The sequence below is a fragment of the Pantherophis guttatus genome, chromosome 2, assembly GCF_059756535.1.
Source record: "Pantherophis guttatus breed Tessera chromosome 2, ASM5975653v1, whole genome shotgun sequence".
Classification (NCBI taxonomy): domain Eukaryota; kingdom Metazoa; phylum Chordata; class Lepidosauria; order Squamata; family Colubridae; genus Pantherophis; species Pantherophis guttatus.
Window position 1 is genome coordinate 119,524,170 of NC_142064.1, and position 13,892 is coordinate 119,538,061.

A 13,892-nucleotide genomic window follows, 5' to 3' on the forward strand; every position below is an offset into this window, starting at 1 on the left:
AGTGTCTTGCAGCAGCCCTTCTGCTGCGTGGGCACCAGATGGCACTGTGATTGTGCAGGAACCCATCTAGCTTAATCCGTTCCCTCCCTTCCCTCCCCACCACTTAAACAGGAGGGAAGTGGGCCCCTCCACAGGCAGGTATTATAGCAATTCATCCAGGGTGTTGCCACAAGCTGCTTAAAAGGGAAGTCAGATTATGTCATCTGAATATGACACCTCCATCTACCGTGGTTCAGGCAACTTTTTAAAATAAGCTTTGAAAAAAACTTCCTTATATTTTCATTTATTTTTGAGGAATCCCCAAATGTACAGCCATGTTTGAGCTGCCTATTTCTATCTTCCTTACTCAGAGGCTGCAGATTTGCTTCAACCTAGCTTTGAATGATGTCTTAGGAGATTTTGCACACATTCAAGCAAAGCAGTACACCTGTTTGTATCCTGTATACCCACACTGGTGGCATGTCCTCCGTTCTGCACCTACACCCAGGAATATTCCAATCACCCATCACTCTGGCCTCCAGTTCTTTATAGGTTCTCTAACTAACACGCCCCAATTGCAGCCTCTTAAAGACCAGCAACAATGCATGGCCTCATGGGCCTCCCTGGCCAGTTTTGTAGCCTGCTTCATTGAATGCATGGAATATTTTGCTGACAGATTAACAATGCCCCATGTGTCTGATGAAGTGGGCTACAGTTCATGAAATCATGCACCATAATAAATGTGCTGGCCTTTGCCTCAAGATTGTTTATTGGTTTTGCTGCAACAGATGAATGCTGGAAATTAATACTGTATTAGCCAGCAGCTTCATAGTGCGTTATGCAAACCGGAAGATTCTGGAAATCTAAAGCATGGTTGGGAAATATATGCCATCCACATAGGGTTGGATTCTAGTTTCTATCAGAAATGTCATAGATGTGACATTTACACGTCATAGACGTGTAAACCCATTAATTTTTAGCCCTCCCATTGACATTTCTGCCTTCTAGCTTTGTGTGTGTACATCCCGACACACTCCATTGTTTTTCTTACAATGGATGAATGGAAATTATACCTCCGGAACATACTCGATTGCAGCATATCCAGGATCTCCATTTTCTCCTCCCTTTGGGATTTAAAGGGCCACAAATGGAGATTTGATCTAACATCATTTGGGTGGCAGAGGGAAGATTGGGCGGTGAAAATGTTCTCTCCTTAATATAGAAGCTGTAGACCTCTATTATTGGAATGGAGATGAAGTTATGGAGCTGGCTGTTGGGAAAAACAAATTATTCTAGCCACCTGTTTCTTATTTTGTATGAAAATGTACAATTACTAAATAAAGAACACTCTCTCAAAAATAAGAAACGTATGGCAAGCCTAGAACAAGTAACACTACCTGAAATAAAATACCACAAATCCTATCAATCCTGAACACCTAATAAGCGTTTTAAATGAAAGCAAAAAGAGTAATGCTGGCTGAAATGGAACTTTGCTAACTTTTTTGACTCAGCCTTCCATCCTTCCGAGGTGAGTAAAGTGAATTGTTGGGGGCAATATGCTGACTCTGTAAACTGCTTAGAGAGGGTTGTAAAGCACTGTAAAGCAGTAAGTGCTATTGCTATTACAATTAAACCTGGTAAGAATTTGCATCGGAGGCTACCAGGAAATCTCAAATTGGTGGGATTATTCTGCTCCAAAGGGCAGACTGTTATCTCCAGGATTTAAATTCCAGAGAAGCAAAAACAAAATGTAAGACTGCAGGATGACTGAATTTCTCATTCAAAAATATTTGTCATTATATGTAGTATTGGGAAAAATCTAGATACGAATCTTCTGTATTCTATCCTGTGAATCCTCACGTGAGATTGTAAGAATCTTGTAGGATCCCATTCTGGGGTAAGCTTTTGGGACATACCATCCATTTCCCTGGATTGTGAAGTCCTTGGTGCTCTCTGAGCTCAGTTGTGGCTTGCAAAAGTTTCACTAACCAATTAGGCAACATCACCAGTGCTAGATGGTGTGTGGTTTACTCCCTGTTTACAGTACCTGCCAGTAAGGGTGGGGGGTGGGTTTCTCCTTGATAACTCCATACTCAGTAGCCCTGATGATGTTACCTAATCCGGTAGTGAAACATTTGTAAACAGACAACTAAGCTCAGAGAGTACCAAGGACTCCACAGTTCAACCCTGAAAAGTTATCCTGTTACTGCTAGACACAGTGGAATCTGCAGACAGGGTTGTTAAACAGGGATATTAGCTGGATCTTTGCTGCAGATTGATGAAAAGTGGAAAACCACTATTTCTTTTTAAATGTATTTTTATTTATTAAACTTACGTGCCACCCAACTTTTGCATTTGATTCTGTTTACAACCTGTGGCCACTCTCATGGCCACTTGGAGAGAATTTGGCCTCTGAGGAAAAACCCTCTTTTCCAGCTACTGATTACACTAAATATTGCTTTTGCAGTGCCATGCAGCCTTCCATGCATTTGAGCTTGGCTTGAAAGGATTTGAGACCTTTTGATCACGGACAAAATTGCTTCCAAACCTGGAACAGAACAAACAATCTTTAGATCAAATCACCATTGAGAAGGATGCTTCCAATGTTTGTGGTGCATGAAGAATAAAACAAACTCGTAGCAAAAGAGGAAGGATCCTCTTTTATGTATAGGGGAAAATACTATCCTGCAGTCATGTGTTTATATGTGCTTTGAGGATCTCTCTTTGCGCACGCTAATTTTGAACCATCCCAATTTTGTTATATAGACACTTTTTGGCCCGTCTTTGCTGCTACATAGTCTTGATTTTCCTTTATCAACTCCTTCTGGTTGAACTAATCTGCTTCATGCATTGTTGAATGGCGTTCAGATCTGTAAAAATAATCGTTTTAAAATTAGATACAGACAGACCATTTAATATCTAAAACTTCGACCTTGTTGCAAATCTGTGTGGGTAGCAACTGCTACTATCAAGTGCTACAGAACAGTCCAAAGGAATGTGCTGTCCATATGTTCAAGGGAACCTCTCCGTGAATGATGCATTTAGTTTTCCTTCGCTGACCCTTCGGTGGAAAACGTTACTAGAGTTGCTCCAGTCCGATTTAAACCCTGACCCCTCTACTCACAGCCACCTGACCCGACCTCCCTTTCCTTCCCAGTACAGGGCACTATAACCCGAGAAAAATTTGCCTTAGCTTGGTGGGTCTGTCTCCCACCTTCTCTCCCCGTTTGTTTTTAAACGTGGAGTCACACCCGCATCCCCTCGCTTGCTCCCGCCGCTTAACACACTCCGGCGCACGTGGCCCTTGCCAAGCTCGGTAGCGCTAGCTCAGTGGCATCTGGTTCCCATTAGAGGCCTAGGGAGTGTTGAGTTTCAGCGGTTTCTGAGGGTTGCGATGCCAGGGAGCATCCAAGCCAACATCCCTCCCCCCCCCCCATTCCCGCTTCCCTTCCTTTCTCTTCTCTGGATCCCATCCCGGGTTGGGTTGGGCTGAACCGGGTCCTCCCCCGTTTCTTCTGAAGAGAGCCCCTCCCGTGAGCCCCGCGGTTTATGACTCATCGTGAGCGAATGAATGCTAGGGGAGAAAAAAGAAGGGCGGGAGGGGGGTGCTAGACCGGACAGAGCTGGGATGGGAGTGAACGTGGGTGCGTGTGTCAAATGGAAATAGAGCATCTTGCTCGCTCCTCCGCGGCGAAACGTCTCCACGTCGCCCACCGCCCGATCTCCTTTCTTCCTCCGTGATCCATCCCCGCTCTCCATCGCCCGGCGTGCTCTGCCTCCTCCCCGCCACCCATGAGGTGTCCATCATCCCTCATCTCTTGGCTCCTGCTGCCATGACAACGTGCCCTGGATGGTACACCAACAGCGGCGGCGGCAGCCTAGCAAAGGGGTGGGGGAGAAGGAACTAGGGCTCCGTGGAGAGGGGGGGGGGAGAAAGGCCACGAGGTGGTCGAGTGGGATTCAGTGACGAAAAGACCGAGGGAGGGGAGATACTAGGAGACGCAACCGCATATACACTCTGGTTTTACACACACAACCGTGCAACTAGTGTCTTTAGGAAGCGGCGATTCTCCGCTTTCACCGCCAGGGGGCGCCTTCTGCCCAACGTCGGGGCTCAGGCGGCTGAAGACACTAGTGGGATATGGGATGGAAAGGGTGTAAATAGGGAAAGGATAAACTAAGGGGCAAACTCATTGCTCGCATCCAGCCATCTTCCGTTTTTCTTTCTCGAGATTTGGAGCTTCCAGCACTTTTTTCCTCAGGCGCCTTCCTTCAAATAAATGAGCTAGTTCAAACCAGAGCAAGAGACCTCGTAATAGAGACAATATGCCGGTAGGTTAACGCTCCGCTTGTGCAATCGCGCTTCGTCTCCTTCTGTACAGCTACAGCTGAAGGTTTCCTCTTGAAGCCCGGATCCAGCTTTTACAAAACAAATGGGAGAGAGCTCGAGGGAGCCCCGCACACCCTCAATGCTGGATAGAGTTCAGCCCAGTTGCCTCGCACATTTTACAGGCATCTCCCCTGTCCCGCCGCTGCCTTCCGTCTCGGCTCTTTCAAGCACAGAGCTCAAGCTCAGCCTACATTGAAGCCACCCCGTTCTCAACACCCCGACTTTCCAACTGGCCTCAGCTCAAGGGTCTGGTCTGGATGAATGAATGCCCGGGCAATACCACTTCAGGGTCCGGGGGCGCCCGTGCATGGCGACTATTTGGCGGTGAAGAGAGAGAGAGAGAAAAATCCCCTGCTTTTAACCGAGGACAGGGGCGGAGGCTCAGTCCCGGGGAGTCAGGAAAGAGAGATCCACTGGGGTGAGTGGAGAGGGGCTTCCACAGCCATCTCTGATCTTTCGCCTCCCCCTGCCCACCTCCAGTGGTTCTGGCCACATTTAAAGGGTTCAGACCGGTTGGGACGGGCGCAGACGCCGAGCGACCGCGGCGGCTGGAGGCGGGAGGGCGGGCGTCTTCGCGGGCGGGCGTGGAACCGGCTGCAAACAGCGGCAGGTTAGAATTCGGATTCGCGCGAATCGCAAAGCAATCGGGGCGGGGAGAGTCGGAGTGAGGGGACGAATAGAGCAGGCAGATCGGCACCTCTCATCCTCCCCTTCTCCTTTCCCGAGCAGACGCCGTTTAAGAGGCGCCGTAAGCGGAGGAGCTGGTCGCGAGGGTCCGCGGTGTGGGGGTCTCGGATCGAGGCGGCCGATTCTTTCCGTCCCCGCCTGCATTGGGTCTCTGGACAACAGGGCGGGGGAGAACCAGTGACCGTCTCTGTGGTGAGAGCAGACGCCCCATCTCTCGCCCTCTTGTCTTGTGTTGTTTTTTTGGGGGGGGGTTGCACGGTTTTTTGTCCCCCTCCCCATTCCCCTCATTCGTTATTGCTACCATTCAAGAAGATCTCTAGTTTCCCTCCTGGTCTGGTTAGGAAAGAGGTTCTTATTGCAAGCGTGCGGCCGTCACAGGAAGGAAACAGGGCCGGGGGCGTGGGGAGGGGGCGGCAGGACGACGAGACGGAACAGGTAAGATAATATGTGTGAGAATGCAAAATAAGGAGGAGGCTAGCGTTTTGAGCTGCTATCTCTGGATCAGGGCGAGGTAGTGGTGGTGGTGGGGAGAGCTCCGCTTTTCCCTCCCCACAAAGGCTTGGTTTCTTATTCTGCTTGAGCCCAAGGAGGGGTGGAGAAGGCTGGCTAACGCCCATCAGACTCCAGCTGGGGTTGATTCGTTGTGGGGAGGGGGGGGTTTGCTTACTCGATAATATGCATCACCCTACCACCCCTTAATCTTGTGGTTTCCTGGGATTTGTCAGTCAGTATGTTCCTTGGTATTTTGGTGCTTGGCTTTTGTAGGAAAAGAAGAGGATCTCTCCTTACCCCATTCTTTTGTCGGAACTCCAAACCCATAATCAGATTTAGGAAAATGTTCACATGCCTTATCTTAATAGAGCTGTAACTTATGCTGGCAGCCAACATCACTAGTGCTGTGCCATTCAGAGAAGGCATATAATGGAATATATATATATTCCATTTCAAGAGAAGGGATCCCCTATGTGAGAATTGGGTCAACTTGATTGATGATGCATTCTTGGAAGAAAAGCATTTGAGATGTTCTCATTATCTACAACTGAATATGTTGCTAGAAGTGCTCTCTCTCTCTCTCTCTCTCTCTATATATATATATATATGCCATAGGTCAAATGAAATTATCCCCATTTTACAGACTGGAAAAATCAAGAGATCAGCTTCATCCTGGAGGAGCTCTGCTTGCAAATTCTGTTGTGACACAGGTTCTCCAGTCTGGAGGGTTCCAATGGACTGCTATGAAATGCATGTGTAACAGGTTGGTCTCCTTGCCTGTCAAGAGAAAAATGGGTAGATCTTGATTTTCCAAGGTTTCTCACTTGTGAATGAATTTGGGATTTTAAGGTATCCATTCTTAATCCATATCAGCTGGGGGGGGAGATGGCTACAGCTGCTCTTCTATCCAAGGTTTAGTTATGCTTTTTCCAGGCCTCTCTGGGAAGGAGAGGAAAATATGATATATTTGGATGGGAGAATTTTACTGCAAGGTGGATAATAGAGAAGCTTGATTTAAATAGTGTATTGGAGAGTTTATATTCTGAGTAGTGATTTCTACTTCTAGGAATTCTTTCTAAGTGGCCACAGGTAGCAGAGCCGGTTCACTGAATAAAAAGGGAAATTTGTATATGTGGATTGGATTAATCTGAAGGCAAAGTATTGAACATTAGACTAAGGTTCTAGTGTAATCCTATATTGTTATTTATTAGCATCTATTGTGAGAAACCATGGTGGGTGGGTGTGGAGGATTGAATATGATTGAAATGCAACAGAGGGTACTGTAGGTATGAATATATTCGTGGCAAGGGAGTATATTCTGTGTCTGTGTACAGTATTGCAGTCTTAGTGGCAATGAATTTTGTTTTATGTGCATGTTTGAAGAAACCTCACAATGGATCCTTCCAAGTACCTTCAAACTACAAACTCTTTCTTATCTCCAAATTTGGTCTATAGATCAACCATAGTGACTGGTACGCTTCTGTGGAAGATCCCATATTCTTGATTTATAAAATTTGATGATTTGGGATAAGAAAACCAGATTTAAGGTGACTAGAGATTGTGTTCTTCCAATTAGAATAGGCAAAGCAGAGAGACCTATCTTAATCTGACTTCTTCCTCTCTTTACTGAATGAGTTGTGGGAGGTGGGGGGCGGGTGGCACACAATCTTGGGAGTACATAAAAGCATGTTTGCGTGGCTGACCTACTTCTGAAACTTTTGAAGCTCCTTTACAAGCTATGTGATGGACTGTACAAATACCTCTTGGTTTTAGAGCATGAATTCTTTGTGTGGTCCATAGACCATTGATAGTCCAAGGAAATAGAGCCCCCACCTCCCCACCCCATCGTTCACAGGCAAAAGTCCACTCATTGCCTTCATTCTTGTCTTTCCACATATGCTGGATTGTTGGATCATTGGCTGAAAATTGGGTCATTGAAATGAAGTGGGTACTAAAATTCAGAAAATAGGCTGTAACAAACATATCTCAAGTGTAGCTATTAACTTCAGTCCACATTTGCTGTGCTGATAGCAATTTGGCATAAAGAACCCCAACATAAAAATGCTAATAAAATGATAAATATCTAAATAGATTTAAACACCCATTCACCTCTAGACTGTTGGTACTCAGAGATATCTACTAAAGAACTTTCTTGACCAGGAAATTTATTCTAACAGTTGTTAATAGAATACATACATTGAAGTAAAAAAATGAATAAATATTTAATTTTGGATGTGTGCAAAATTTAGTTTTAAAAAGCTTTTAGAAACAGCTTTTCGAAACTAAATTTTAAATGGGAAACACACTTTAAATGAAAACATAGAGAATGGGTTGTTCATATTCTCCCCATTTTCCAAAAGTTTGTTCAGTGGTCCAGGAGCATACTTGGCTTAAGGTATTGAATTTAGAGAAAAAGAATATGAAAGCAGGGTATTGCTATCTTTCTTGACTTTTGTGAAAACTTTTTTTTTTTAATGTGAAGGAATGCGTGATATTTACTGCATGAACTTAACTTTTGATAGGGCTTCGGGTGGATGGATTCGGAGCTACAACTGTCTGTTTGTTGGTTCCTATAAGCTGTAAGTACATATTGTACTTTAATTACCAATTTGTAGCAATGCACTCCTGCGGTTCTCTTCCTCCTGAACCCTCTCCTGTTACTTTCAATGTTCACAGTCAGATTCAGTCGTCTTTGTAGATCTGAGGACAATGTGTATTGTGAATTAATGCAGTTGAAATTTTAAAAGTGTGAATTTGTCCACATTAGGTGAGGAAAGATTTCTTTCCAAGTGTTTGTGGAGATGGTGTAATACTGAGAAAGGTGAGAAGAGAAATGGGGGGGAAAAATATCTGAGTGGCATAAAGAGATCGTGAAGGCTATTAGCATGCACCTTGCTTGATTTCACATTATTTAACTATCTAGCTGTATGAATAAAACTAATTTAGTGGAAAGTATTGTTGGAGTGGATAGGAAAATGTGGCATTTTTCTAATGGTTCATTCACACATGCAAAATTTTCCCTTGCTGATGGAACCCATTAAGCAATGGAGCTGTTTAGCTGAATAGTTCTTTGAGGTCTCATTGTAAAGTATTGAAGGCAACACCATCCCCATCTCCATTGTGATCATGCACATCTGCTAGTGCACATGCACAGCATTTAAAGTGGGTACAAACCTGTTGCAATATGAACTGCTAGCATGTGAGGGATCTGCAATTATGCTGCTGTAATAATGGTGCACATATGATAATTGTGGGCCGTGGGTATAAAAGTGAATGCACAATGTGCAGCACAAGAAGGTTTCTTCCTACTTCATATATTTAAACGAAGCCCCCCGGTGTGTATACTGAGAAGCCATTACATTGGAGGGCTTGTAATTGGAACTATACATGTGCATATCTGTAATACTGAGAAGGAAACTGCTGCTCAGGTGTGCAGTCTTTGCTCCTTCCTCATGACAGGTGCCATTGTTGGGTTTGGCTTTTCTGAGCTGTTGCATGTATGTGCAGGAGAAATGCAGCACTGGCTTTCCTTCTCACTCCCGCATGCCGATACTGGTAGATGCTAAATTGCAGCTGGAAACAGATGCTGTATGGAACAAGAAAAGGAGGGGGTTTTTTTTGAGGCAGTGCCTGTTCCTTTGGAGAAATGGGGCTCCCTATCTTAAGTTTTATGGGGCTGTCATGATGCATTCAGAACCTCTTGGGGGCATGTAGCTAGAGGAGTCCCAGATTGGTGGGATGAGCCCAACAGACCTTATAAAATGGTCACATTTTACTGAGATGGGATAAGGATGTATATGCCATGCAGCCTTAAGTGCTATGCTGTGCTTTTTATTTTTCTGGATTTTTTTTCTTTTTCATTCGCAACACACATTGAAGCTGGACCTTAATTTCTGTCTCCCTTGCAGGCTGAATGATCTGCCTGTGCCTGGCCCTGCCTGACCCCAGGCAACTCCCCAGTGATCATGTGGTGGCTGCTCCTTCCTGTCACCATCGTAGCTGGTGTCCTGCTCTCCTGGCCACCTCCTGTTTGGGGCACCCATGTTGTCTTCACGGTCACAGACATGGCCCTTACCCATCTGGCTGTGCACCATGAGACCGGGGATGTCTACTTGGGTGCCGTCAACCGCATCTACAAACTCTCAGCCAACCTGACCCAGATACGGGCTCACACCACGGGGCCAGTGCCGGATGACCCCAGATGCTACCCTCCCCCAGGTGTCCGGCTCTGTGCCCATCGGCTGTCCCCTGCTGACAATGTCAACAAGCTGCTTCTGATTGACTATGCTGGCAACCGTCTTGTGGCCTGTGGCAGTGTTTGGCAGGGAGTATGCCAGCTCCTGCGGTTGGAGGACTTGGCCAAACTAGGGGAGCCTCACCAGCGCAAAGAGCACTACCTTTCGGGGGGCCGTGAACCAGACGCCATGGTCGGTGTGATTGTGGAACAGCTGAGAGAGCCCAGCCAGTTCTTTGTGGGCACTTCAATCGGAGGACGTTCGGAGTACTTCCCTACACTCTCCAGCCGCCGGCTTACTCCTGATGCCACCAGCCCAGAGATGTTCAGCCTGGTGTATCAGGATGAGTTTGTCTCTTCTCAAATCAAGGTCCCTTCTGACACTCTCTCGCTCTACCCTGCCTTTGATATCTACTACGTGTCTGCATTTGTGTCTGGCGGTTTTGTGTACTTCCTCACTTTGCAGCTTGACACTGCTCAGACGCCCCTCGAGCCTGCTGGAGGTCCCGTTGGCCCTGGCGCAACAGGTGGGGAGCGCTTCTTTTCATCCAAGATTGTGCGCCTGTGTGCCAATGACACAGAGTTCTACTCTTATGTGGAATTTCCTCTGGGCTGCTCCAAGGACGGGGTGGAATACCGTCTGGTCCAAGCGGCTCAGCTGGCCAAAGCTGGCCGACAATTGGCCGAGTCGCTGGGCATTGCAGAAGGGCAAGATGTGCTTTACGCCGCCTTCTCGCAAGGCCAGAAGAACAGGGCAGCACCACCCCGGGAGAGCCTGCTCTGCCTTTTCACGCTGGATGAAGTCAATCAACGCATCCGTGAGCGTATCCAGTCATGCTACCGTGGTGAAGGGCGACTCTCTCTACCGTGGCTTCTCAACAAAGAATTGCCCTGCATCAACACGGTATTACGCTATCAAGCAATCTCTGCTTCCTCATTTCCTACCTAATAATTGTCCGTTTCCATTCCCTTCTAAAATAAGAATCCCAGCCATCCCGGCCTTTGAAAATTGCTTTTCTTTTTCTTTGCTCTTTGCTCTTATCTTATCCCAAGACTGCAGCTCAAATCTGGGAACTTTTGTTTGGCCCTTGTGGTTAATGACATACTTTGATAACAGGGGCACAAATATCTGAGTAATATGCACAGACAGGGGGCTTGTTGGATAATACTGTGTACTTAAGTTACTCATTCCCATGTGATGCTGACCCTCATGTCCCCTTTTTTGCGTCTTTCTAGCCCATGCAGATCAATGGCAATTTCTGTGGGTTGGTACTGAACCAACCCCTAGGAGGGCTGCAGGTCATCGAGGGACGCCCGTTACTCCAAGAACAGACGGAGGGCATGGCCAGTGTTGCTGCTTATACCTATCGTGGCCATTCAGTCGTCTTCATTGGAACCCGTGCTGGCAACCTGAAGAAGGTCAGATGTTCTTGGTGCCTGGGAAGGGGTTTGGGGTAGAACCTGGAAAGAATCAGTGGAAGGATAAAGATGATGACTAAGGGCTGAACATATACAAATGTTCAAGAGTTTTCATTTCCCCAGTATTTCTATTTACCTCTCAGAGAAGTAAAGAAACTTATGTTTATTCCCAGCTGGTGACACGGCTCTGTATACATCATCATTGTCTGTGCTCTGAGAGAAAAATGAGTAAGAAACTTAGCAGCAGCGAAGCCCTATTACCTGCAAAACCATTTATTTAATAGCTTTGCTTACAATGGGCTGAAAATACTAGTAATAGTGGGGTGGCCTGAGTAATATTATATTATTTAAGGGAACAATTTGATCAAATTTTATTTTCCTGCTACAACACATATGTCAGCATATGGATTTTCCCCCCTGTCCCTTATAATCCTCCAAGAAAGTTTCATAGGTGACTCAATGACAGAGCACACACACTTTGCATACAGAAGGTAAAGGAGTCCCTGCGGATTTTACTTTGCTAGTCCTTGCCAACTCTAGGGGGCGGTACTCATCTCTGTTTCAAGGCCACTGAGCCAGTGCTGTACGAAGACATTTCTATGGTCATGTGGCCAGCATGATGTCACAAAGTGCTGTTTCCTCCCCACCGAAGTGGTACCTATTTATCTATGTGCGTTTGCATGCTTTCAAATTACTAGGTTGGCAGGAACTGGGGCAAGAACGGGAGCTCACCCCATTGCGGGGCGCTCAGGTCTCAAACCTGGTCTGCCAGCTTTCCAGCCGATAAACCCAGTGGCTTAACCACTGAGCTACTGTGTCACAACAATGCTTACAGAAAATTCCAACCTTAACCCTAAGTCTCCAAGTAAGCCTGAGCTTCTGCCAGTGAGTGTAAACTAGGTGTGTCTGATGTGGTGCCTTCTTGATGCACTGGGGTTACAATTCCCAGCTAGTGTGGCTACTCATTCCAGAAGCTGTAGTACCATCATATCTGAAGGGGAAAACAGTTGAATTAGATCAGCGTTTGTAAACCTGAAATTGAAAGCTGAAAACACTCCAAATTCTCAGCCATAATTACACTGGGTAGGAAATACTGGGCATTGAAGTCCATGCATCATTTAAATTGCCCAGCTGTGAAAACTCTAGCTAAATGGAACAATGCGATGACTAAGGGGAGATGTATGAAGTGATAAATAATATTAATAACCTAAATCAGAACTTTGCAAAATAATTAATATTCCCAGAAGCTTCTCTTCCTGAGGGAGATCTCCTTCTGATACACTTGGAATTCTGAAATTTGTTGTGGGTGCCCTGACAAAATGGCTGCCACAACATGAGAGGCTACTCACCAGGCACTCTTTTTCCAGAAGGCAAATTGATGAGGTTTCTCCCCACTGAACTTGTAGGTGGAAGGGGGCATGGAACAGCTGAGTAAGTACAGATAGTTTCTCCTATTCCCCCTCCCCTGAGACCTTTGCAGAAGCCACAGTGGCTCCAGTCTCAGAAGGTTCCAGAGGAACATCTGCAATGGCACACTTGCTCTTAGGCCTTTTCTTCTCTGCTTGCTGCAAGCGAGAGAGGAGTCATGGTGGTTACTAGCATCCCCCTCCCAGCTGCCATTAGTTACCACTCTGCACAGTGTTGTGCCCAACAGACTTGTCACATTAAATATTAACTGGGCAGAGAAGGAGTCGGCACTCCCCTCCCCTGTCTATCTGGGCAAAGGGAGAGATTGGGAGCGAAGATAAGAACAGCCGAGCGGGAGATGAATGGTGTAAGCTGGAAAGGGGGTGTGAAGTCCAGACATTGGGCTGGCAGAGGCTGAAGCGGAGGGTCATGGATACAGTTGGCAGAAGGTTCAGACTAAGAGGTGAATGAAATGGAGAACATCTCTTTGGTTTTGAACCTGAAGCTGACTGAGGCAGTCTGGAGGTTCTGCCAAAGCATTCCAGGTTGGCCGCAGCACCTCCTCTCCCTCAGCTGCTGCCAGTTATGTCTCAGGAGACATGGCCCACTGGCTCATCTGCCCCCACTCCTGATCTCCTCGGCAGGCCTTCTTTTCTTCCTCCCTCCTCTGCTGCCTCTCTGTTGGCTATCGAGCCTGTTCTTTCCTGCAGTGGTCTCAGCAGCCAGAGACCACACCCCAGTATGGCACATCCCAATGGATTACTCCCCTCTCCATCTCCTCAGTGTCCTGTCTCTGCTCAGCCATGACCACCGATATGTGTAGATCTCCTCAGGCTTGGATTTTTTTTTCCACAGAACTCTGCCCAGACCAAGTACTTCTTTGTCAACATCCAGATTGTAACTCCCATTTCATTTATGGCACCCGGTCCCTCAGAAACGTGCCGACAAACTGTTCTTGCACCGTCCCTAATTCAGAGCTTGCAGAGTTAAAATACAATTTCCTTCTCCCAGAATCATTTTGCCCTGAACTCAGCATTTTCTAACCCGATTTTGCAGCTTTTGAAGTGTGTATGCATGGAGGCTGAGAGAGGGGATGGGAAATAGGTACAGAGTAGAATAGCCGTTTGGAAGAAGAGAGAGTGATGTGCTGGATGTGTCGGTACCGAGGAGGAAAAAGGAATGTGAGCTAAAACTGGCACAAAAATTAACCACACAATTTTCAAACTCAGGATTCAGCGTGCACCCAAGTCTTGGATTTCCAAAGCTTCTTTTGGATAATAGATT

At 46.4% G+C, this 13,892-nt stretch overlaps 1 protein-coding gene across 5 annotated transcripts in view; it reads left to right on the top strand.

The window, feature by feature from the left end:
- The first annotated feature begins 4,847 nt into the window (after nucleotides 1-4,847).
- The window catches only part of PLXNA3 (plexin A3), a 74,684-nt gene continuing 65,639 nt past the window's right edge, over nucleotides 4,848-13,892 (top strand). Inside the window, exons 1-5 of one of the 5 annotated variants that reach the window (XM_034434155.3) lie at nucleotides 4,848-4,979; nucleotides 5,099-5,248; nucleotides 6,192-6,311; nucleotides 9,457-10,686; nucleotides 11,019-11,201. In XM_034434155.3, coding sequence (XP_034290046.2) covers nucleotides 9,514-10,686; nucleotides 11,019-11,201 — 1,356 coding nt within the window. In that variant the 5' untranslated portion in view covers nucleotides 4,848-4,979; nucleotides 5,099-5,248; nucleotides 6,192-6,311; nucleotides 9,457-9,513. Of the gene's footprint in view, nucleotides 4,980-5,098; nucleotides 5,249-6,191; nucleotides 6,312-8,070; nucleotides 8,128-9,456; nucleotides 10,687-11,018; nucleotides 11,202-13,892 lie in introns of those variants that run through there. The other 4 variants (XM_087888630.1, XM_087888628.1, XM_087888629.1 and 1 more) reach the window with 4 other exon arrangements.